The sequence below is a fragment of the Ranitomeya imitator genome, chromosome 10, assembly GCF_032444005.1.
Source record: "Ranitomeya imitator isolate aRanImi1 chromosome 10, aRanImi1.pri, whole genome shotgun sequence".
In the NCBI taxonomy this organism is placed as follows: domain Eukaryota; kingdom Metazoa; phylum Chordata; class Amphibia; order Anura; family Dendrobatidae; genus Ranitomeya; species Ranitomeya imitator.
The window spans coordinates 120,875,046-120,901,637 of NC_091291.1; the positions used below are offsets into that span (position 1 = coordinate 120,875,046).

The 26,592-nt window shown below is 47.3% G+C and overlaps 1 protein-coding gene across 8 annotated transcripts in view; it reads right to left on the reverse strand.

Annotated features, from left to right (window-relative positions):
* Positions 1-26,592, reverse strand: part of CCDC30 (coiled-coil domain containing 30) — a 61,260-nt gene that overhangs the window by 33,588 nt on the left and 1,080 nt on the right. For 4 of the 8 annotated variants that reach the window (XR_011315521.1, XR_011315520.1, XM_069742154.1 and 1 more), the window contains exons 1-10: positions 26,082-26,220; positions 12,639-12,821; positions 10,080-10,200; positions 9,687-9,871; positions 9,137-9,226; positions 6,924-7,007; positions 4,575-4,776; positions 1,767-1,838; positions 1,200-1,315; positions 394-473 (exon numbers count right to left, since the gene is read on the reverse strand). Coding sequence is in view for 5 of the 8 variants with exons in the window: in XM_069742154.1 (XP_069598255.1) it covers positions 394-473; positions 1,200-1,315; positions 1,767-1,838; positions 4,575-4,776; positions 6,924-7,007; positions 9,137-9,226; positions 9,687-9,871; positions 10,080-10,200; positions 12,639-12,821; positions 26,082-26,090 (1,142 nt within the window). In the remaining 3 variants the exon portion in view is untranslated. Of the gene's footprint in view, positions 1-393; positions 474-1,199; positions 1,316-1,766; positions 1,839-4,574; positions 4,777-6,923; positions 7,008-9,136; positions 9,227-9,686; positions 9,872-10,079; positions 10,201-12,638; positions 12,822-26,081; positions 26,337-26,592 lie in introns of those variants that run through there. The other 4 variants (XR_011315522.1, XM_069742157.1, XM_069742155.1 and 1 more) reach the window with 3 other exon arrangements.

The following is a 26,592-nucleotide window of genomic DNA, read 5'->3' on the forward strand; positions in this document are numbered from 1 at the left end:
ACGATCTAATCTATATGGGGTCTCCCAATTGTTCCCCCAGACTCTTATATTGGAATTCAATAACCCAATACTTTTGATTGGTGGAGAGATAAACTCTTGTCTGATGATCCGGCAGAAAACACAGGAGCTCGCAGGCGACCTGAGCGTTCCCCTGTATGTAGGAGTCTCGGGAGATAGCGGTCAGCCATACAATGGTTGGTCCAACAGCTATCTATTGTGTATGCATGCTCTAGTATGGTCTGTTCCTTCCTTTTCATTGAGGATCTGTGAAGCCAGAGATCCCAGATCCAATTCTGATCACCCAATGAGTTGTGCCCATCCTCAATGGCCCCATAGCACCCCTTAGTATATGGCATACAAGCCTTTGAAAGTATCTCTTTCAGGCACAATTACTTTTTATGTAGCTCCGGATTGTCTTGCGGGTTTATTGATGCGGTTGTGGAGCTCGTCGAGTTGCTGTTACTTTTTTCACGCTAGGAAACATGAAAAACAAAAAACAAATATGATACAGAAAAAACTAACTTTATTTTACTCTATGTAAAAATAAAATCTTTTTGGTCTCACTCGTGACCCAGATTATTTAATTGGGGACATAGAATATGAGGTCACATTGCTCAGAAATGGATACTGCTAAATAAAAATAAATCTATAACCAAGGAAGATTATAACAAAATGGGAGACAGACCAGCCAGATAAATGAAACAGGGTAAATGTGGCAGAACAAGAACCGACCTTAACGTGCGTTTCGCTTTAGCTTCTTCAGGGGGGCTTCAAGAAGGACCGCCCCTAAGAGCCTTGAAGAAGCTAATGCGAAACGCTTATCTATAAGATGGATCATCGATATCAGATCAGTAGGGGGTCTGGCAACTTGAACCCCTAACAATCAGCTTTTACCAGGTCCTGTAGCACCCAGATGTACACGCTGTACAGAGCCGTATAGTGGCCGTTCTCAGGTACTGCAGCTCAGTTAATATTGAAGTGCACGGGAGCTGAGCTATAGTACTCGAGAACGGCCACTATAGAGTCCATGGAGTGGAAGTTTCCACGCTCTGTGCACCATTTACTTCCGGTGGATACAGGATCTGTTAACAACCAGATATCAATGACTTATCATATGAATAGGTCATCAATATCTTTCTCCTGGACAATCCCTTTCATTTATTCATGACGAAGCTTAGTAATTAAATAAAAAAGCAAACCTGCTCCAGGTACTTTTTCCTTTCAGAATCCAGTGATCTGACTCGCTGACGTAGGGCGAGAATCTCTTTATCTAATCGACTATTATGTTCTTTGGCTTTTTGCAGTTCAAGGGAATCTGCAAAGAAACAGATATTAATAAAAAGCCCTCGAGTTGTATCTGAGGGTGTTATCTGCCGTTCATTATACACCAATTTACAGACATCCTGGCAAAAACACAAAAACTACAAAGAAACAAAGGGAAATGTAATCACATTCAATGACCAACACAAATCAGACCCCACTATAAAAATGACCGCCAAATGTCTTTCTAAAGCATCCATACACCTTAGATACCCGTCTGCCGGCCCTTGTTCCTAGTTATTCCTCCCAAACCCCAGGCCCCCTCTGACCCCGACCGTGCATGTACGTGTTCTCAATGGGGAGAGGAGAACAAGATGACCTATGGAGGCTGGCTCTTTTAAAAACAATGTAATCAGACATATTGAAATTCAATATGCCTGATCTTTCTTTCCCACCTGTTTGCCATTATGTTTCTGGGCACCTTAGGATAGAACGTTACATCTCACCGTTGTCTCTGAGGTCTGTAAGTTCTTGCTCTAGTGCATTGATGTCTTCTTGTTTCTTCTGCATAATTTCTTCTTTAAAAGTAAAAATAAAAAAAAAAAGATTCAACTATAACAAAAGCGAAAAATAACAGTAGAATACAATGGACACTCCAAAGAAAAGAAACGGTACAAGCATTAGCGATGGTCCTTTATTCTGGCATATTAAAATCTTCCAGACTACAGGAACGGGAAAACAAAAAAAAACGCTTTGAAGTCACTAGTACTGATATATAATCCATGTTCACTAAATACTAAAACTGACCTGCCGTTATGATTCTCAGATTATTTATATTTATACGCTTAAAAATTGTGTGTGTCTGTGTGGTTTTTTTGTTTTGTTTTTATGTTTATTGCATTATTATACTTTTTTTGTGTTTTGGTTTTAATCATAATTGAATAAAATTGTAAGATAAGAAAAATCTTTTCCATCAAACCCGGAAAGAGACATTAAAAATGTGTTGGCGTGTACGCGGAAAAACCCTCAGTTTACGTCTATGAAGTCGAATGTCCCGATCTCATACTTGTGCTCTATGGTCTGTTCGAATTTATAGACCAACATTCAGCCTATGATTAATATTTAGAAGATGGGAGAAAAGCAGCACAAGCCTAAAATACTGTGCGGATGTGACCGCGGGGGGATCTGAACCCTCAACCTCAGCTCCGCATCGGTCACTGAGCGCTGAGCCACCAAACCTGTAGGAAAAAGTGTGTGCGGCGGGGAGACCACTTCATGTCACCTGTAATCCCCAAGGAAATACGTGGGTCACTCCCGTGATCTCCATGCAAATCCCTGGATGACTACCTCAATCTCTGCTCCGCACACAATTATACAGGAAAACTAAAAATCAAAAGTGACCTGCTGACAAAATGACCCGCCCCTGCTGACAAAATGACCCACCCTGCTGACAAAATGACCCGCCCCTGCTAACAATGACCCGCCCCTGCTGACAAAATAACCCGCCACTGCTGACAAAATGACCCACCCTGCTGATAAAATGACCCGCCCCTGCTAACAATGACCCGCCCCTGCTGACAAAATGACCCGCCCCTGCTGATAAAATGACCCGCCCTGCTAACAGAATGACCCGCCCCTGCTGACAAAATGACCCGCCCCTGCTAACAATGACCCGCCCCTGCTGACAAAATGACCCACCCTGCTGACAAAATGACTCGCCCCTGCTGACAAAATGACCCGCCCCTGCTGACAAAATGACCCACCCTGCTGACAAAATGACCCGCCCCTGCTGACAAAATAACCCGCCACTGCTGACAAAATGACCCACCCTGCTGACAAAATGACTCGCCCCTGCTAACAATGACCCGCCCCTGCTGACAAAATGACCCGCCCCTGCTGACAAAATGACCCGCCCCTGCTAACAAAATGACCCGCCCCTGCTGACAAAATGACCCGCCCTAACAGAATGACCCGCCCCTGCTGACAAAATGACCCGCCCCTGCTGACAAAATGACCCGCCTCTGCTGACAAAATGACCCGCCCCTGCTGACAAAATGACCTGCCCCTGCTGAATATTGAGGAGAAATTACTTGAAAAGTCATTGGCTGTTTCTCTTTGCCACCAGCTCATTTGCATAGCTCGGTGAGCGAGCGCTGTGATTGGCTGGCTGTAGAATGCACATGCGAGATAGAGAGCGCCCCCTATGGACGCAATCTGACGGGAGGGAATCCGGTCTCTAGACGACGCTGCAGCAATCACCAGGGAAGATGAACAAGAGAAGCCGTGTGTGCAGTAATTGGCCCTCACTGTGGAATATGTCATGTGGTCTCTGGAAAGGTCTTTGATTGATGGGAGATTTGACATCGGATGAGACAGAGGTCAGACAGGGTTCAGCCTGTCAATCAAACCCTGGGGGGTGGGGTAAAGATTGGCCAGTCTCCCCTGACCAGTCCTTATAGAATACATAGTGCAGCAGCTTCCTCTACATGCTGACCGCCCGTATACACGGCTAGGCAACACTGGACATAATGGGTGAGACCACCCTCAGAAGCCACCACCGTGGCCATATGCCCAACGGCATCATAAAGAAAAGCAGCTCGTCCTTCTAGAAGCCGCAGAGGAGGGCCGATAATGGGGACGCTTCCACCGGCAGACCTCTATATTACATGGCCGGAGAGGTCAGCCTAGCGGAGCCCTTCACGGGAAGATACTTGAGCAGCAGCGAGTCTTCCACTGGTGTGGCCTATATAACCAGGAGTGACTATATTCAGGTCCCCTCTAATATTATACTCGATACCACCGAAATGTGTTCTCACCCCTATATTAAAGGGAATCTGTCAGCAGGATTTTGGTATGTAATCTGAGAACACTATGATGCAGAGGCTGAGCCACTGATTCCAGCGATGTGTCACTTAGTGGGCTGTGTGTTTGTTTCAATACGATCAGCAGGATATTATCACTACATGACTGGGTGTCTATCACCTCCTCGTCCATCCACACCTCCACCACTGACTGGCAGCTTTCTGCCTATGCACAGTGTACATAGGAAGCTGCCAATCAGTGGTGTGGGCGGGGTTATATAGAGCTCAGCATTCAGAGCTCTGCTAGATCTGCAGAAGAGAAAACTGATTCTGTCACATCTGATGAACCCATTAAGCTAAGTGACACATCGCTGGAATCAGGGTCTCGGCCCCTACATTATGTTGTTATCAAATTACATAGCAAAAACCCGCTGGCACATTCGCTTTAAGACAATAAAAACTCTTTAATACAATGTTTTAGCTGCCTAAAAAAATAGTAGAATGGCAACTTGCCAGGTAATCTGAGACATGAAGTACAGCCAGCAATGTGTGCTGATTTACCGAGCTCGGTAAGTTCCTTTTTCTTAATAAGTAAATCGTCCGTGAGTTTCCGGATCTCGTCGTGGGCCATTTTCAACCTTTGGGCAGCTTCATTCAGATCTCTTTCAGCATTTACCCTCTTTTTTCTCTCTTTATCAAGTTCTTCATCAAAAGTCTAAAGAACAACAAAAAGGTAAAGCCTGGCACATTAGTATTATTATCATTGTGTTTCTATAAATCTGATCTCTCCACATGAATGAATTAAATGAAATCAAAAGTCCATCCGTCTTGATTAATCATACCGCAGAAAATATATCGTCATCAGTGTAATTTATACCTAATCAGGTGAGAATTCAGTCCTTCTATAAATGCTGTTTTAGTATCTGCCATTACTACCTCCTCTGTTTGGGCATTCAATAGTCTGACTGCTCTTACCTTAGAGAATCCTTTCCTATTTAGATGCCCACATTGCTTTTTCTTCACAAGTAATGAATATCCCAGGGTCCTTTCTAAGGACTTTGGAAAGGATAAATGATGTGCCAGTCCTTTATATTCACCACACATGTATTTATACAAAGAAATTAGATCACCTCTAAAGCCTCCAATTATAAGAGACATATGCCAGTCCATACACTGGCTGCTGGCGAAGGAGCATGAGACCAGACATGTCCATCAGTCTCCTCCAATAACAAGACAAGACTGATGGATAGGTCTGGTCATATGTTCCTCCACCAGTACTCATTGTATGTGTGATGCTAATCACTACTTACAGACACACCATGAGGTGTGGTAGTCAGGGAGTCTGAAGTCAAAAACAGAGTGGTGAGGCAAAGGCATAGTCAAGTCACAGTCCGGGGTCAGAATTCCAAGAAGATTGTGGATCAAGACAAAGGGGTTAGGCAAATGGATGGTCAAAGGCAAATCCAAGGTCGGTCAACAAAGATCAAAATACTAGAACTCAAAGCACAAAGTTGATGTTGGTGGAGAGAAGGATCCGACATGTTGAATTTCAGCAACTATTCCTATTGTTCCTCCTACTGAGGAGTTTGGTAGCAGCTTTCTCATAGAGAAGATAGGAGAGCTAGCCTGAGCTGTGTGTTCCTGTATATGCGGGAGTCGGGGGAGATAGCTGTCAGTTGATTGATCGGTCAACAGCTATCTAACGTGTGCGAGGGCTTTAAACTATAATTTGTTGTACATTTTTGTTCAAAATTGATTTTTCCTTTCAGATTAGATATGTGCTGTAGATTCATCTGAGCTTCAATGCCGTACAGAGCGGGTCTCATGAACACATCTAATGTAAAGATGAAGGGAGCGCTCAAGATGTCGGCGAAACAATGGGACCTGGAAGTCTGGATGTTAGATCTGACACCTGTGTGGAAGCGCTCCCCCCAGACTCGGTTCGGAGACCCTCATCTTATGGGCCGTTCTTCAAAGACTCTTCATGCAATATAATTCCCATCTCCAGCTACAGAAAACTTTTACCTGAATTCACCCATCACATCAAAGGAGTAGTGCATGCATAATTCACACGCACACAAAACCTGCATTTTCCATTGTCCTTTCATGTGTTCATGTGTTTTATGCCCTATAGCAATGCATTTAGTACTCATCTCACAGCCGAGCAGTGCCGGCAAATATGCAGTCATTCTGTAGGTGGAACAGAAACCACCAAGTGGGGGCGCTCAGCTGTTTCAAAAAGTCCCATTCACCATAATGGAGGGTGACTGTCACGATTCCACCGCTCAGTGTGTCTTGGATGCAGTGACTGACAGCTCAGTCATCCTAACTAATGCAGGGCATGCTGAGCTGTCAGTATGCTGATTGACAGTTCAACGTCCAATCTGGGACTAGGAGGTTCTGAGCTTCCTTCAGGTGTTCCCTGTTCCAAGTGATTACCAAGCTACCTAACTAAGCTTTCAGCTCTGTGTGGTTTGTGCTCTGAATTTAGATATTCTGATCTTCTGTTGCTGGACCCTGGATTTGCCTGTTGACTACCCATTTGTTTTACCCGTTTTGCATTGACGCACTCTGACCTTGGAATTCTGACACTGGACTGTGACCTGACTAAGCCTTTTTGCCTTACCCCTTTGTATATGACGAACCCTCTTGGTATCTGACCCTGGACCTCTTGACTACCCTGCCTTACGGCTTGTCCATGAGCGCAGTAAATGCCCATCTGTGGCTCAGTTCTACTTTTGAAGAAGAAACACATATTACGAAGACGTCAATGATCAGGTTAGTGCATTGCCGGGTTAGTGGATGCATTTGGAAGATTAGTGAGGTTAGAAAAGCTTTAAAACAATCAGAGCCGGCACATACTGAACTCTCGGCAGATGTTCTGTCTACATTTTTACGTGTCCCAAAAAACTTCTTCCATGAGTTCTGAACTGAAGACATTTGCTCCTTCGGAAAAAAATATGCAGAAACATCAATTTTATATGGAAGACATAAATGGGTCACAGTGCATGACATTGTGTTACAGAACCCAAGTCACTTCTTAACGCTGATATAACGAAGATTTCAGCAATCCGCACACATTAGACTAATATCAGCCGAACCTGTGATTTTTTTTAACAGGACCAGATGACCATCTAAAATACACAAGGGTCTCCAGTCTCTCCGTTCTCCAAAGATGATGGCACAGTTGAAAAGGCTCGGACATGTTACATTTTTCTCTGCTGCCCCAGGGGAGCGCCTTTCTCACCTCTCTACTGAGCGGATATATTATGGTGGGGTAGTTGGCAGAGAGCAGTTGGCACCAGCAATCTCATGTGTATGGTCAGCCTTATGCCACAGCATTGGCCAAGTGTAAAAAGTGTTCAGGAAAAAGCTAATCTAGAATTGCATCAATCACTTTAGAGTACAAAAGTCACACAGTTTTGCAAGTTCACAAAAACTTTTGCAACTTTTGCCATTTTTGCACCAGCGCAGCCACATTTCTAAAAGGTAGGCAGGAAGGGCATGGCATGGCGCGGCCCAACAGATTCATTATAGTGTATGCTATAAAGTGGAAGAAATTATAGCAGGACCATATACCGACTATGGAGCAGGGGCAGATCGGTATAGGCGTGTGCGGCCTACCTAATTTGATGCATCTTACTCCAGTGGAGTGTTGATCAAGAATGGCATAGAAACTTCCGTCTTGGTGAATTCCTCCATAAAAAATATGAGATTACCCGTGATATCCTATCTGATGGAAGCAATGAATAGAACTAGGTATGCCGAGATTGGGGTTAGTTGTTCTTAAGACCCCGAATACACTAGCAACAGCCAAACCCACTCAGCCAACAGTCTAATGTGTACAGGTGTCTCCGGGCTCTCCTCTAAAAAAATGGAATCGGGAAATTACAGATTCAGTCTGACTGATTTTGGACTGTCAAATGTTTTTGTTCTTGGTGAGAAAAGCCACCGCCAGAGACGTCTAGCAGCGACTTTCTCATAGAGAACACAAGAGATCTCGGTAGAGGTATACGGAGAAGTTGGGTGATATTGCTGCCAGCCCTAAAAGCGGCTGAACCATAGTTCGTCTGATAACTATCTATTATGTATGAGACCCCTAGAGCCCTTCCCCCCATACACATTAGACTAACACCGACCAAACCCGCAAATATCGATGGGTTCTTCTGACAGTTTAATGTGTATGAGAGCCCTGGACAGATAATTGTCGGGGGAGTTAAGGATCCGGCGTGTCTGATTTCAGACTGCTGATCGTTCTGTTCTCCCAGAGATAAGCTGCTGCCAGAGAAGTTTGGCAGCGGCTCTCTCATAGAGAACATAGAGGCCTTTAGTAGAGCAGAACGATCGGCCAAACCGTCATTTCGTCAGCAGCCAAATAAAATATATGGGGAGGCTTTAGAGTATTTTATTGCACAGAATTGCTGCCTGGTTGACCATGTGAATCCTGCTTGCCCCATCCACAGTGGATGAGTGATAGCGTTCTGTTTAGGAAACCAAAAACGTTGTGCAATTTCAATGTTGCCTTATGGTGTAGGAGGAAAGTCACAGTTGATATCGGATGATTGCAAGCATACGACCTAACATTGGAGTACACAGTCAGCTACAGCAAACCTCAGCCAGAAATACTGAATGGCGCGTCTCTAACTACTATCTACTAGAAGTGCAATGTGTAGGTGCACAATCACACTGCGTAAATTCCCACACAGAACCTAGGACAAAAGCAATGAGCAAATACCCTGCAGTAAGTGAATAAAGTCCTGATCTGCCACCGTCTATTTGGAGGCCTGCTGGCACATACGAGGTGAGATATTAGACCTAGGGACCATCCCCATCAGGCACACCTTGTCGCGGTAGGATGGCTTTTATGCTCTTTTGATCAAAAGAATGTCATCTACGTACCCTATGTTACTTACATGTACTATTACTATTTATTTACTTATTGCAGGGGATTTGCTCATTGTTTTTATTCTAGGTTTTGTTACTATCTATTTTAGCTATAAAATGGGGATGTAGTAAACAAATGGAAACTGTGCTGATCTCAGCCCTGGTGATGTAATGCGGCAGGCGCTCAGTACCTTGCTCAGAGTTTCCTTGGTGCGTCTCATGCTTTCACGCTGCTGATAAAGTTCTTCTTCTAATGTCCGATGAATTTGTTCCAATTCATCCTGGAACATTGGATATAAATGTGATATAGATTTTAAGGGGTTTTCTAGGATTAGTTTATTAAGTCATCAATATCAGATTGGTGGCGTTCTGACAAACTGAACCCCCACAGATCAGGTTTTCTCAGTGCTGGCAGAACAGGGCAGCACCGTCAACTGTGTAGTAGTCGCTGCCAGGTACTGCAGATCTACTACATATCATTCAAATTGGGCCTGAACTGCAATACCCGGAAGTGTCTACTACACAGCTGAAAATATCTGGCCACCACCAGCACCAAGAACAATTTTTGGATTTATTTTGCTGGGTGTCGGACTCCCCTTGTGGATAGGTCATCAACATGAAGGTAGTGGAGCAACCATTTACATTGACCAAAAACATCATGTAGCCGTTGATATAAATCCTACCGGTCTGGTACATTTATTTCTGTATATGGCATTTTGTATCTCAAGTAACCGGTAGCACCTGTCGTTTTTCATCGCTCAAGTTCTCCGAGCGAGTGTCCATCTTCTGTTCCAGAAGCTCAAGTTTCTCCAGTAGTGTGGCCCTCTCCACCAGCAGGTAGGCGATCTGCTCACTGGGACTGCTGTGGGAAATCTCATTCAGACCTTCTTGGTCCAGCATCTCTTCCACTTCCTTTAGCTGGGAGTCTAAAATGATAGAAAGCAGTGAGAACCTTCCCTGGTCATTGCAGTGTATGGCCCCGTCAGTGATGGAACCCCTGGACACACTGCAGAAATACAGTGTGAACAGGGCCCTAGTGCTTCTAGTACTTTATTGTGCAATAACCTCAGCCTTTTAATATTGTGGTTGAAGAACGCCTGGAGATATGGAGCCAACATGTCACCCCCGTCTTACCTTGTTGGATCTGCAGCTTCTCCAGTCCAATCCTGAGTTGTATATTTTCCTTTTCAAAATCTGTGGTGAGCGCCTCTCTCTCCTCTGTGAGGTGACGGATGTGAGCCACGTAGTTCTCCACCTGGTCAACAAGGTGCAAACACGTCATCTCAGTATGTGACTCTGCTGCAAATTCTTATATATGGTCATGGAGACGTACAGAGCCAGCCATAGAGACCCCATTACAGAGCCAGCCATAGAGACCCCATTACAGAGCCAGCCATAGAGACCCCATTACAGAGCCAGCCATAGAGACCCCATTACAGAGCCAGCCATAGAGACCCCATTACAGAGCCAGCCATAGAGACATCATTACAGAGCCAGCCATAGAGACCCCATTATAGAGCCAGCCATAGAGACTCCATTACAGAGCCAGCCATAGAGACCCCATTACAGAGCCAGCCATAGAGACATCATTACAGAGCCAGCCATAGAGACATCATTACAGAGCCAGCCATAGAGACCCCATTACAGAGCCAGCCATAGAGACCCCATTATAGAGCCAGCCATAGAGACTCCATTACAGAGCCAGCCATAGAGACCCCATTACAGAGCCAGCCATAGAGACATCATTACAGAGCCAGCCATAGAGACCCCATTATAGAGCCAGCCATAGAGACTCCATTACAGAGCCAGCCATAGAGACCCCATTACAGAGCCAGCCATAGAGACATCATTAGAGAGCCAGCCATAGAGACCCCATTATAGAGCCAGCCATAGAGACCCCATTACAGAGCCAGCCATAGAGACCCCATTACAGAGCCAGCCATAGAGACATCATTAGAGAGCCAGCCATAGAGACTCCATTATAGAGCCAGCCATAGAGACATCATTAGAGAGCCAGCCATAGAGACCCCATTACAGAGCCAGCCATAGAGACTCCATTACAGAGCCAGCCATAGAGACATCATTAGAGAGCCAGCCATAGAGACCCCATTACAGAGCCAGCCATAGAGACATCATTAGAGAGCCAGCCATAGAGACCCCATTACAGAGCCAGCCATAGAGACTCCATTACAGAGCCAGCCATAGAGACATCATTAGAGAGCCAGCCATAGAGACCCCATTATAGAGCCAGCCATAGAGACTCCATTACAGAGCCAGCCATAGAGACATCATTAGAGAGCCAGCCATAGAGACCCCATTATAGAGCCAGCCATAGAGACCCCATTACAGAGCCAGCCATAGAGACCCCATTACAGAGCCAGCCATAGAGACATCATTAGAGAGCCAGCCATAGAGACCCCATTACAGAGCCAGCCATAGAGACCCCATTACAGAGCCAGCCATAGAGACTCCATTACAGAGCCAGCCATAGAGACATCATTAGAGAGCCAGCCATAGAGACCCCATTATAGAGCCAGCCATAGAGACCCCATTACAGAGCCAGCCATAGAGACCCCATTACAGAGCCAGCCATAGAGACATCATTAGAGAGCCAGCCATAGAGACCCCATTACAGAGCCAGCCATAGAGACTCCATTACAGAGCCAGCCATAGAGACTCCATTACAGAGCCAGCCATAGAGACCCCATTACAGAGCCAGCCATAGAGACCCCATTACAGAGCCAGCCATAGAGACCCCATTACAGAGCTAGCCATAGAGACCCCATTACAGAGCCAGCCATAGAGACCCCATTACAGAGCCAGCCATAGAGACCCCATTACAGAGCCAGCCATAGAGACCCCATTACAGAGCTAGCCATAGAGACCCCATTACAGAGCCAGCCATAGAGACCCCATTACAGAGCCAGCCATAGAGACATCATTAGAGAGCCAGCCATAGAGACCCCATTATAGAGCCAGCCATAGAGACCCCATTACAGAGCCAGCCATAGAGACATCATTAGAGAGCCAGCCATAGAGACCCCATTATAGAGCCAGCCATAGAGACATCATTATAGAGCCAGCCATAGAGACCCCATTACAGAGCCAGCCATAGAGACATCATTAGAGAGCCAGCCATAGAGACCCCATTATAGAGCCAGCCATAGAGACCCCATTATAGAGCCAGCCATAGAGACATCATTAGAGAGCCAGCCATAGAGACCCCATTATAGAGCCAGCCATAGAGACCCCATTATAGAGCTAGCCATAGAGACATCATTATAGAGCCAGCCATAGAGACTCCATTACAGAGCCAGCCATAGAGACCCCATTACAGAGCCAGCCATAGAGACCCCATTACAGAGCCAGCCATAGAGACCCCATTACAGAGCTAGCCATAGAGACCCCATTACAGAGCCAGCCATAGAGACCCCATTACAGAGCCAGCCATAGAGACTCCATTACAGAGCTAGCCATAGAGACCCCATTACAGAGCTAGCCATAGAGACCCCATTACAGAGCCAGCTATAAAGGCCCCAATTACAGAGAAGAAGGGGTCCGACAGCAAAAATCAGAGTTTGCCAGCCAGGAGAAGGAGGTCATTAATAGACCTGGACAACCCCTTCAAGTCAGAATTTCACTTCCATGCTCCATACTGTACACAGGTTAGAAGGCCCGGACCCCGGCTCTCACCTCCTTCATCTCCTCGGCCTGCTGCAGCTTCAGCTCCTCCAGACTGTTCGTGGACGCCTGTAGCCTGCTCTCCGCTATCTGATACAGATCCCACAGGAAACATAAGTATTCTTCCGTAGAAGTGCCAGGGTTGAAGCCCTTCTCCTTTAATTTATCAACTATGTCCTCAGACTGAACTTGCAGCTAAAATATAGAAAAATGGTGGTGAGCAGAGTCCACACATAGCAATGCGTAAAAACATTCTGAAATGAGAAGACCACCCTCGGAGTGTGTCATACAGACCCCATTACAGAGCCAGCCCTAGAGACCCCATTACAGAGTCAGCCATAGAGACCCCATATACAGAGTCAGCCATAGAGACCCCATATACAGTGTCAGCCATAGAGGCCCCATATACAGTGTCAGCCATAGAGGCCCCATATACAGTGTCAGTCATAGAGGCCCCATATACAGTGTCAGCCATAGAGGCCCCATATACAGTGTCAGCCATAGTGGGCCCATATACAGTGTCAGCCATAGAGGCCCCATATACAGTGTCAGCCATAGAGGCCCCATATACAGTGTCAGTCATAGAGGCCCCATATACAGTGTCAGCCATAGTGGGCCCATATACAGTGTCAGCCATAAAGGCCCCATATACAGTGTCAGCCATAGAGGCCCCATATACAGTGTCAGTCATAGAGGCCCCATATACAGTGTCAGTCATAGAGGCCCCATATACAGTGTCAGTCATAGAGGCCCCATATACAGTGTCAGCCATAGAGGCCCCATATACATTGTCAGTCATAGAGGCCCCATATACAGTGTCAGCCATAGAGGCCCCATATACAGTGTCAGCCATAGTGGGCCCATATACAGTGTCAGCCATAAAGGCCCCATATACAGTGTCAGTCATAGAGGCCCCATATACAGTGTCAGTCATAGAGGCCCCATATACAGTGTCAGCCATAGAGGCCCCATATACAGTGTCAGCCATAGTGGGCCCATATACAGTGTCAGCCATAAAGGCCCCATATACAGTGTCAGCCATAGAGGCCCCATATACAGTGTCAGTCATAGAGGCCCCATATACAGTGTCAGCCATAGAGGCCCCATATACAGTGTCAGCCATAGTGGGCCCATATACAGTGTCAGCCATAAAGGCCCCATATACAGTGTCAGCCATAGAGGCCCCATATACAGTGTCAGTCATAGAGGCCCCATATACAGTGTCAGTCATAGAGGCCCCATATACAGTGTCAGCCATAGAGGCCCCATATACATTGTCAGTCATAGAGGCCCCATATACAGTGTCAGTCATAGAGGCCCCATATACAGTGTCAGCCATAGAGGCCCCATATACAGTGTCAGTCATAGAGGCCCCATATACAGTGTCAGTCATAGAGGCCCCATATACAGTCTCAGTCATAGAGGCCCCATATACAGTGTCAGCCATAGAGGCCACATATACAGTGTCAGTCATAGAGGCCCCATATACAGTGTCAGTCATAGAGGCCACATATACAGAGTCAGTCATAGAGGCCCCATATACAGTGTCAGCCATAGAGGCCCCATATACAGTGTCAGCCATAGAGGCCCCATATACAGTGTCAGTCATAGAGGCCACATATACTGTGTCAGTCATAGAGGCCCCATATACAGTGTCAGCCATAGAGGCCCCATATACAGTGTCAGCCATAGAGGCCCCATATACAGAGTCAGCCATAGAGGCCCCATATACAGTGTCAGCCATAGAGGCCCCATATACAGTGTCAGCCATAGAGGCCCCATATACAGAGTCAGCCATAGAGGCCCCATATACAGTGTCAGCCATAGAGGCCCCATATACAGTGTCAGTCATAGAGGCCCCATATACAGTGTCAGTCATAGAGGCCCCATATACAGTGTCAGCCATAGAGGCCCCATATACAGTGTCAGCCATAGAGGCCCCATATACAGAGTCAGCCATGGAGGCCCCATATACAGTGTCAGCCATAGAGGCCCCATATACAGTGTCAGTCATAGAGGCCCCATATACAGTGTCAGTCATAGAGGCCCCATATACAGTGTCAGTCATAGAGGCCCCATATACAGTGTCAGCCATAGAGGCCCCATATACAGTGTCAGCCATAGAGGCCCCATATACAGTGTCAGTCATAGAGGCCCCATATACAGTGTCAGTCATAGAGGCCCCATATACAGTGTCAGTCATAGAGGCCCCATATACAGTGTCAGCCATAGTGGGCCCATATACAGTGTCAGTCATAGAGACCCCATATACAGTGTCAGCCATAGAGGCCCCATATACAGTGTCAGCCATAGAGGCCCCATATACAGTGTCAGCCATAGAGACCCCATTACAGAGTCAGCCATAGAGACCCCATATACAGAGTCAGCCATAGAGACCCCATATACAGTGTCAGCCATAGAGGCCCCATATACAGTGTCAGCCATAGAGGCCCCATATACAGTGTCAGTCATAGAGGCCCCATATACAGTGTCAGTCATAGAGGCCCCATATACAGTGTCAGCCATAGAGGCCCCATATACAGTGTCAGCCATAGTGGGCCCATATACAGTGTCAGCCATAGAGGCCCCATATACAGTGTCAGTCATAGAGGCCCCATATACAGTGTCAGTCATAGAGGCCCCATATACAGTGTCAGCCATAGAGGCCCCATATACAGTGTCAGCCATAGAGGCCCCATATACAGTGTCAGTCATAGAGGCCACATATACTGTGTCAGTCATAGAGGCCCCATATACAGTGTCAGCCATAGAGGCCCCATATACAGAGTCAGCCATAGTGGGCCCATATACAGAGTCAGCCATAGAGGCCCCATATACAGTGTCAGCCATAGAGGCCCCATATACAGAGTCAGCCATAGAGGCCCCATATACAGTGTCAGCCATAGAGGCCCCATATACAGTGTCAGTCATAGAGGCCCCATATACAGTGTCAGTCATAGAGGCCCCATATACAGTGTCAGCCATAGAGGCCCCATATACAGTGTCAGCCATAGAGGCCCCATATACAGAGTCAGCCATGGAGGCCCCATATACAGTGTCAGCCATAGAGGCCCCATATACAGTGTCAGTCATAGAGGCCCCATATACAGTGTCAGTCATAGAGGCCCCATATACAGAGTCAGCCATAGAGGCCCCATATACAGTGTCAGTCATAGAGGCCCCATATACAGTGTCAGTCATAGAGGCCCCATATACAGTGTCAGCCATAGAGGCCCCATATACAGTGTCAGCCATAGAGGCCCCATATACAGTGTCAGTCATAGAGGCCCCATATACAGTGTCAGTCATAGAGGCCCCATATACAGTGTCAGTCATAGAGGCCCCATATACAGTGTCAGCCATAGTGGGCCCATATACAGTGTCAGCCATAGAGGCCCCATATACAGTGTCAGCCATAGAGGCCCCATATACAGTGTCAGCCATAGAGGCCCCATATACAGTGTCAGCCATAGAGGCCCCATATACAGAGTCAGCCATAGAGGCCCCATATACAGAGTCAGCCATAGAGGCCCCATATACAGTGTCAGTCATAGAGGCCCCATATACAGTGTCAGCCATAGTGGGCCCATATACAGTGTCAGCCATAGAGGCCCCATATACAGTGTCAGCCATAGAGGCCCCATATACAGTGTCAGCCATAGAGGCCCCATATACAGTGTCAGCCATAGAGGCCCCATATACAGAGTCAGCCATAGAGGCCCCATATACAGAGTCAGCCATAGAGGCCCCATATACAGAGTCAGCCATAGAGGCCCCATATACAGTGTCAGCCATAGAGGCCCCATATACAGTGTCAGTCATAGAGGCCCCATATACAGTGTCAGCCATAGAGGCCCCATATACAGTGTCAGTCATAGAGGCCCCATATACAGTGTCAGCCATAGAGGCCCCATATACAGTGTCAGCCATAGAGGCCCCATATACAGTGTCAGCCATAGAGGCCCCATATACAGTGTCAGTCATAGAGGCCCCATATACAGTGTCAGCCATAGAGGCCCCATATACAGAGTCAGCCATAGAGGCCCCATATACAGAGTCAGCCATAGAGGCCCCATATACAGTGTCAGCCATAGAGGCCCCATATACAGTGTCAGCCATAGAGGCCCCATATACAGTGTCAGCCATAGAGGCCCCATATACAGTGTCAGCCATAGAGGCCCCATATACAGTGTCAGCCATAGTGGGCCCATATACAGTGTCAGCCATAGAGGCCCCATATACAGTGTCAGCCATAGAGGCCCCATATACAGTGTCAGCCATAGAGGCCCCATATACAGTGTCAGCCATAGAGGCCCCATATACAGTGTCAGCCATAGAGGCCCCATATACAGTGTCAGCCATAGAGGCCCCATATACAGTGTCAGCCATAGTGGGCCCATATAAAGTGTCAGCCATAGAGGCCCCATATACAGTGTCAGCCATAGAGGCCCCATATACAGTGTCAGCCATAGTGGGCCCATATAAAGTGTCAGCCATAGAGGCCCCATATACAGTGTCAGCCATAGTGGGCCCATATACAGTGTCAGCCATAGAGGCCCCATATACAGGGTCAGCCATAGAGGCCACATATACAGTGTCAGCCATAGAGGCCCCATATACAGTGTCAGTCATAGAGGCCCCATATACAGTGTCAGCCACAGAGGCCCCATATACAGAGTCAGCCACAGAGGCCCCATATACAGAGTCAGCCATAGAGGCCCCATATACAGTGTCAGCCATAGAGGCCCCATATACAGTGTCAGCCATAGAGGCCCCATATACAGTGTCAGCCATAGAGGCCCCATATACAGTGTCAGCCATAGAGGCCCCATATACAGTGTCAGCCATAGTGGGCCCATATACAGTGTCAGCCATAGAGGCCCCATATACAGTGTCAGCCATAGAGGCCCCATATACAGTGTCAGCCATAGAGGCCCCATATACAGTGTCAGCCATAGAGGCCCCATATACAGTGTCAGCCATAGAGGCCCCATATACAGTGTCAGCCATAGAGGCCCCATATACAGTGTCAGCCATAGTGGGCCCATATAAAGTGTCAGCCATAGAGGCCCCATATACAGTGTCAGCCATAGAGGCCCCATATACAGTGTCAGCCATAGTGGGCCCATATACAGTGTCAGCCATAGAGGCCCCATATACAGTGTCAGCCATAGTGGGCCCATATAAAGTGTCAGCCATAGAGGCCCCATATACAGTGTCAGCCATAGAGGCCCCATATACAGTGTCAGCCATAGAGGCCCCATATACAGAGTCAGCCATAGAGGCCCCATATACAGTGTCAGCCATAGAGGCCCCATATACAGGGTCAGCAATAGAGGCCACATATACAGTGTCAGCCATAGAGGCCCCATATACAGTGTCAGCCATAGAGGCCCCATATACAGAGTCAGCCATAGAGGCCCCATATACAGTGTCAGCCATAGAGGCCCCATATACAGGGTCAGCCATAGAGGCCCCATATACAGTGTCAGCCATAGAGGCCCCATATACAGGGTCAGCCATAGAGGTCACATATAAAGTGTCAGCCATAGAGGCCCCATATACAGTGTCAGCCATAGTGGGCCCATATACAGTGTCAGCCATAGAGGCCCCATATACAGTGTCAGCCATAGAGGCCCCATATACAGTGTCAGCCATAGAGGCCCCATATACAGAGTCAGCCATAGAGGCCCCATATACAGTGTCAGCCATAGAGGCCCCATATACAGGGTCAGTCATAGAGGCCCCATATACAGTGTCAGTCATAGAGGCCCCATATACAGTGTCAGTCATAGAGGCCACATATACAGTGTCAGCCATAGAGGCCCCATATACAGTGTCAGCCAAAGAGGCCCCATATACAGTGTCAGCCATAGAGGCCCCATATACAGGGTCAGTCATAGAGGCCCCATATACAGTGTCAGTCATAGAGGCCCCATATACAGTGTCAGTCATAGTGGGCCCATATACAGTGTCAGTCATAGAGACCCCATATACAGTGTCAGCCATAGAGGCCCCATATACAGTGTCAGCCATAGAGGCCCCATATACAGTGTCAGCCATAGAGGCCCCATATACAGTGTCAGCCATAGAGGCCCCATATACAGTGTCAGTCATAGTGGGCCCATATACAGTGTCAGTCATAGAGGCCACATATACAGTGTCAGCCATAGAGGCCCCATATACAGTGTCAGCCAAAGAGGCCCCATATACAGTGTCAGCCATAGAGGCCCCATATACAGTGTCAGCCATAGAGGCCCCATATACAGTGTCAGTCATAGAGGCCCCATATACAGTGTCAGTCATAGTGGGCCCATATACAGTGTCAGTCATAGAGACCCCATATACAGTGTCAGCCATAGAGGCCCCATATACAGTGTCAGCCATAGAGGCCCCATATACAGTGTCAGCCATAGAGGCCCCATATACAGTGTCAGCCATAGAGGCCCCATATACAGTGTCAGTCATAGAGACCCCATATACAGTGTCAGCCATAGAGGCCCCATATACAGTGTCAGCCATAGAGGCCCCATATACAGTGTCAGCCATAGAGGCCCCATATACAGTGTCAGCCATAGAGGCCCCATATACAGTGTCAGCCATAGAGGCCCCATATACAGTGTCAGCCATAGAGGCCCCATATACAGGGTCAGCCATAGAGGCCCCATATACAGGGTCAGCCATAGAGGCCACATATACAGTGTCAGCCATAGAGGCCACATATACAGTGTCAGCCATAGAGGCCCCATATACAGGGTCAGCCATAGAGGCCACATATACAGTGTCAGCCATAGAGGCCCCATATACAGTGTCAGCCATAGAGGCCCCATATACAGTGTCAGTCATAGAGGCCCCATATACAGTGTCAGTCATAGAGGCCCCATATACAGTGTCAGTCATAGAGGCCCCATATACAGTGTCAGCCATAGTGGGCCCATATACAGTGTCAGTCATAGAGACCCCATATACAGTGTCAGCCATAGAGGCCCCATATACAGTGTCAGCCATAGAGGCCCCATATACAGAGTCAGCCATAGAGGCCCCATATACAGAGTCAGCCATAGAGGCCCCATATACAGTGTCAGCCATAGAGGCCCCATATACAGTGTCAGCCATAGAGGCCCCATATACAGTGTCAGTCATAGAGGCCCCATATACAGTGTCAGCCATAGAGGCCCCATATACAGTGTCAGCCATAGAGGCCACATATACAGTGTCAGCCATAGAGGCCCCATATACAGTGTCAGCCATAGAGGCCCCATATACAGTGTCAGTCATAGAGGCCCCATATACAGTGTCAGTCATAGAGGCCCCATATACAGTGTCAGTCATAGAGGCCCCATATACAGTGTCAGCCATAGTGGGCCCATATACAGTGTCAGTCATAGAGACCCCATATACAGGGTCAGCCATAGAGGCCACATATACAGTGTCAGCCATAGAGGCCACATATACAGTGTCAGCCATAGAGGCCCCATATACAGGGTCAGCCATAGAGGCCACATATACAGTGTCAGCCATAGAGGCCCCATATACAGTGTCAGCCATAGAGGCCCCATATACAGTGTCAGTCATAGAGGCCCCATATACAGTGTCAGTCATAGAGGCCCCATATACAGTGTCAGTCATAGAGGCCCCATATACAGTGTCAGCCATAGTGGGCCCATATACAGTGTCAGTCATAGAGACCCCATATACAGTGTCAGCCATAGAGGCCCCATATACAGTGTCAGCCATAGAGGCCCCATATACAGAGTCAGCCATAGAGGCCCCATATACAGAGTCAGCCATAGAGGCCCCATATACAGTGTCAGCCATAGAGGCCCCATATACAGTGTCAGTCATAGAGGCCCCATATACAGTGTCAGCCATAGAGGCCCCATATACAGTGTCAGTCATAGAGGCCCCATATACAGTGTCAGCCATAGAGGCCCCATATACAGTGTCAGCCATAGAGGCCCCATATACAGTGTCAGCCATAGAGGCCCCATATACAGTGTCAGTCATAGAGGCCCCATATACAGTGTCAGCCATAGAGGCCCCATATACAGAGTCAGCCATAGAGGCCCCATATACAGAGTCAGCCATAGAGGCCCCATATACAGTGTCAGCCATAGAGGCCCCATATACAGTGTCAGCCATAGAGGCCCCATATACAGTGTCAGCCATAGAGGCCCCATATACAGTGTCAGCCATAGAGGCCCCATATACAGTGTCAGCCATAGTGGGCCCATATACAGTGTCAGCCATAGAGGCCCCATATACAGTGTCAGCCATAGAGGCCCCATATACAGTGTCAGCCATAGAGGCCCCATATACAGTGTCAGCCATAGAGGCCCCATATACAGTGTCAGCCATAGAGGCCCCATATACAGTGTCAGCCATAGAGGCCCCATATACAGTGTCAGCCATAGTGGGCCCATATAAAGTGTCAGCCATAGAGGCCCCATATACAGTGTCAGCCATAGAGGCCCCATATACAGTGTCAGCCATAGTGGGCCCATATAAAGTGTCAGCCATAGAGGCCCCATATACAGTGTCAGCCATAGTGGGCCCATATACAGTGTCAGCCATAGAGGCCCCATATACAGGGTCAGCCATAGAGGCCACATATACAGTGTCAGCCATAGAGGCCCCATATACAGTGTCAGTCATAGAGGCCCCATATACAGTGTCAGCCACAGAGGCCCCATATACAGAGTCAGCCACAGAGGCCCCATATACAGAGTCAGCCATAGAGGCCCCATATACAGTGTCAGCCATAGAGGCCCCATATACAGTGTCAGCCATAGAGGCCCCATATACAGTGTCAGCCATAGAGGCCCCATATACAGTGTCAGCCATAGAGGCCCCATATACAGTGTCAGCCATAGAGGCCCCATATACAGTGTCAGCCATAGTGGGCCCATATACAGTGTCAGCCATAGAGGCCCCATATACAGTGTCAGCCATAGAGGCCCCATATACAGTGTCAGCCATAGAGGCCCCATATACAGTGTCAGCCATAGAGGCCCCATATACAGTGTCAGCCATAGAGGCCCCATATACAGTGTCAGCCATAGAGGCCCCATATACAGTGTCAGCCATAGTGGGCCCATATAAAGTGTCAGCCATAGAGGCCCCATATACAGTGTCAGCCATAGAGGCCCCATATACAGTGTCAGCCATAGTGGGCCCATATACAGTGTCAGCCATAGAGGCCCCATATACAGTGTCAGCCATAGTGGGCCCATATAAAGTGTCAGCCATAGAGGCCCCATATACAGTGTCAGCCATAGAGGCCCCATATACAGTGTCAGCCATAGAGGCCCCATATACAGAGTCAGCCATAGAGGCCCCATATACAGTGTCAGCCATAGAGGCCCCATATACAGGGTCAGCAATAGAGGCCACATATACAGTGTCAGCCATAGAGGCCCCATATACAGTGTCAGCCATAGAGGCCCCATATACAGAGTCAGCCATAGAGGCCCCATATACAGTGTCAGCCATAGAGGCCCCATATACAGGGTCAGCCATAGAGGCCCCATATACAGTGTCAGCCATAGAGGCCCCATATACAGGGTCAGCCATAGAGGTCACATATAAAGTGTCAGCCATAGAGGCCCCATATACAGTGTCAGCCATAGAGGCCCCATATACAGTGTCAGCCATAGAGGCCCCATATACAGTGTCAGCCATAGAGGCCCCATATACAGAGTCAGCCATAGAGGCCCCATATACAGTGTCAGCCATAGAGGCCCCATATACAGGGTCAGTCATAGAGGCCCCATATACAGTGTCAGTCATAGAGGCCCCATATACAGTGTCAGTCATAGAGGCCACATATACAGTGTCAGCCATAGAGGCCCCATATACAGTGTCAGCCAAAGAGGCCCCATATACAGTGTCAGCCATAGAGGCCCCATATACAGGGTCAGTCATAGAGGCCCCATATACAGTGTCAGTCATAGAGGCCCCATATACAGTGTCAGTCATAGTGGGCCCATATACAGTGTCAGTCATAGAGACCCCATATACAGTGTCAGCCATAGAGGCCCCATATACAGTGTCAGCCATAGAGGCCCCATATACAGTGTCAGCCATAGAGGCCCCATATACAGTGTCAGCCATAGAGGCCCCATATACAGTGTCAGTCATAGAGACCCCATATACAGTGTCAGCCATAGAGGCCCCATATACAGTGTCAGCCATAGAGGCCCCATATACAGTGTCAGCCATAGAGGCCCCATATACAGTGTCAGCCATAGAGGCCCCATATACAGTGTCAGCCATAGAGGCCCCATATACAGTGTCAGCCATAGAGGCCCCATATACAGGGTCAGCCATAGAGGCCCCATATACAGGGTCAGCCATAGAGGCCACATATACAGTGTCAGCCATAGAGGCCACATATACAGTGTCAGCCATAGAGGCCCCATATACAGGGTCAGCCATAGAGGCCACATATACAGTGTCAGCCATAGAGGCCCCATATACAGTGTCAGCCATAGAGGCCCCATATACAGGGTCAGCCATAGAGGCCCCATATACAGGGTCAGCCATAGAGGCCACATATACAGTGTCAGCCATAGAGGCCCCATATACAGTGTCAGCCATAGAGGCCACATATACAGTGTCAGCCATAGAGGCCCCATATACAGGGTCAGCCATAGAGGCCACATATACAGTGTCAGCCATAGAGGCCCCATATACAGGGTCAGCCATAGAGGCCCCATATACAGGGTCAGCCATAGAGGCCACATATACAGTGTCAGCCATAGAGGCCCCATATACAGTGTCAGCCATAGAGGCCACATATACAGTGTCAGCCATAGAGGCCCCATATACAGGGTCAGCCATAGAGGCCACATATACAGTGTCAGCCATAGAGGCCCCATATACAGTGTCAGTCATAGAGGCCCCATATACAGTGTCAGCCATAGAGGCCCCATATACAGTGTCAGCCATAGAGGCCACATATACAGTGTCAGCCATAGAGGCCACATATACAGTGTCAGCCATAGAGGCCCCATATACAGTGTCAGCCATAGAGGCCCCATATACAGTGTCAGCCATAGAGGCCACATATACAGGGTCAGCCATAGAGGCCACATATACAGGGTCAGCCATAGAGGCCACATATACAGTGTCAGCCATAGAGGCCCCATATGCAGTGTCAGCCATAGAGGCCCCATATACAGTGTCAGCCATAGAGGCCCCATATACAGTGTCAGCCATAGAGGCCACATATACAGTGTCAGCCATAGAGGCCACATATACAGTGTCAGCCATAGAGGCCCCATATACAGTGTCAGCCATAGAGGCCCCATATACAGGGTCAGCCATAGAGGCCACATATACAGTGTCAGCCATAGAGGCCCCATATACAGTGGGGGGTCAGTACGGCTTCTGTCCTCTGCACAGCCGGGAGGCCGGAGCGCTGCTCTGGAGGAAGAACGTACAAGCGTGGTACACCAGGATCAGTAACCTGAGCATAAAGTGATGTACCCCAGTGATCCGCCATTACTTTATATGAAGGGTATACCCCTTTAATAAATGCCGCTGTATCCCACCCGTACGAGCTTCCGCCCGCCACGTCCCCCAGAACAACCCTGTAATGTAAACTGCTCGCCGGCTGCTTTATAAACCTCCAGCGCTTTTCCATTACACTGCAACCTGCGGAGGAAACGGACTCCATTCCCAATTTAGGAAATAACATTTACTCCCAGTCTGTTCAAGTCCGAGTCACGCCCCAAAAACAAAAGCCGCCCCATATCATCTACATCCCTACACATTACCTAGGAACTACAACTCCCAGCATTCCTCCCTGCACCCTACTGCTGCCTGGACGACCTATGTTCCCATTCAGTGACAGCAAGCAGAGAAGACTTAAAGGTGGCGAAGAACTGTAATATAAAGTCATAGATTATTACACATGGCGTCACCTCAAGATTAAAAAAAAAGGGAAACCACAAGATTTCCAAGCAGCTCAGAGCTAGAAAAGCTTCTGCCGAAACCCGGGATCCAACCAGGGACCTTTAGATCTTCAGTCTAACGCTCTCCCAACTGATCTATTTCGGCCGGGCGAGGGAGTGCAAAGGTTAATGCATTCAGCAACAACATGCTGGGACCACGAATGCTACAGCTGCTGCAGAACTTCTTATTCATTACTGCATTTCTGCGTCGTTTTGGGGTTTTTCTCTCCTTACTGTTATTTTAATTTGTGCCTTTTTTTTAAATTTGTTTTAGTCTTTTTTTTTGTAGTTGTAATTGCCAAACGTTTGTGACTCATTCATCAATTAAAAATTAGTTTTATTTTTGAATCATTACATTTTTGGACAAATGTTCTCCAGACCCCCCTCCCCCATAGCCTGGAATAATTTTCTGTGCATCTGTAATTAAAAAAATAAATATTATCAGGACGAGGGACTTTTTTTGTGCTACAAATACCCAAAAAAATAAAACAGAAAATATAGATTTAAATAAATATAAAATATGCAAAATAATAAAAATGTAGTAATATATCACATTATATTATTATATGATTTTTATTATTATATTTTCGTATGATTACATCATTACATTATGTATCATTAAATTATATTATAATATACTATTATATAAACATATAATTCATATTTACTATAGAATAATAATAAATAGATAAACTATAAAAGCAAAAACTGTTATATATTTTGTGCAAAATGAATGGTCCGCGTGCACAAGTTGAAAAATTTGCTGCAGAAAAATGTCAATGAATGACAAAAGATAAAAAAAAAATAAAAAATGGTGACTTATAATTAAATGATGAATTGGGCCATTGGGATGTAGTAGCTGATACAGAAGTTTTGCACATCTTCATTCGTACGAGTCACAGGTTACATTTGGTACAACTTTTTGTTGCCCGAACAACAAATGAAAAGTGATAAGGGACAAAACTAAATTTTTTTTATGGCATTCACTGTGCAGAATAAGTGGGATGATGACTTTATGCTATAGGTCAGTAATCACCATGATGGGTAAGTAGCATAAAGCAATTAAAGGGAACCGGTCGTGTCCCTAAATTCAGATATAGGGTTAATCTGAAGGTTAATAGCTGCCTTAATCTGCCTTACTGAAAGCTATCAGGAGCCGCCGGCTTTCAGTTATGGAGAAGTGCCAGCGCGCCTTCACTCACTGATCCCTACACTGTAAGCAGTTTGATTGACAGCTCGCAGTGCAGCACATCTGTGTACAGCGGGCTGTGATCATAGCATCTGCTCAGTGTACTAAGCAGTGACTGATGCTGCACTGCCGCGCCTCTATAACTGAAAGCCGGCGGCTCCCGGGAAGAATAACGTGAATTCTCCCTGTTGTTCCTAAAAGAGTCAAATGATAAATTTTTACTAAAAACTCATATTGAAAAGGGCAGGATGGGACTTACTAAGTAGAATGAATTATTAACGCTGACATACTGCAGGCGGCCGCTGTTACCTTATCCATTGTAGTGTTAGCTCCCGGCTGTCAGGTCTTCATCACAAGGCTCGTCCATAAGAAACGAATGGAGAGAGCGGACAGATCTCATCATAGTCCATGTGCGGGGATGAGAAGAAGGAAATGCAGGAAGGAGGCAGCACCAAGACATGCGGTGTGAGGAGAAGGAGGGCATCTGGAGGTCTTGTCTTTAAGTCAGTGGACCTCTAGTTCTGCTTTAAATCCAATACAAACCATGCTGCCGACCCGGTCAACCTTGAATAGATAAGTCATTTAATTAAACCATTCCATAAAATAATCTCCTAAAAAGGTTATCAGTATCACCAGGCCATCATCCCCCAGACTGCCCCTAACTGAGGATTCAGTGGTTTCTTAATGGGATCATGGTGCCAAAAGGATCACTCTTTGTGGTCTCAATGAGGATCGGCCATCATAGTCCCAAAAGAAGAAGGAGAATTTAGGGTTCTGGTATCATTTGTCAGCATCCCATATGTGTAATAGGACACAGTCT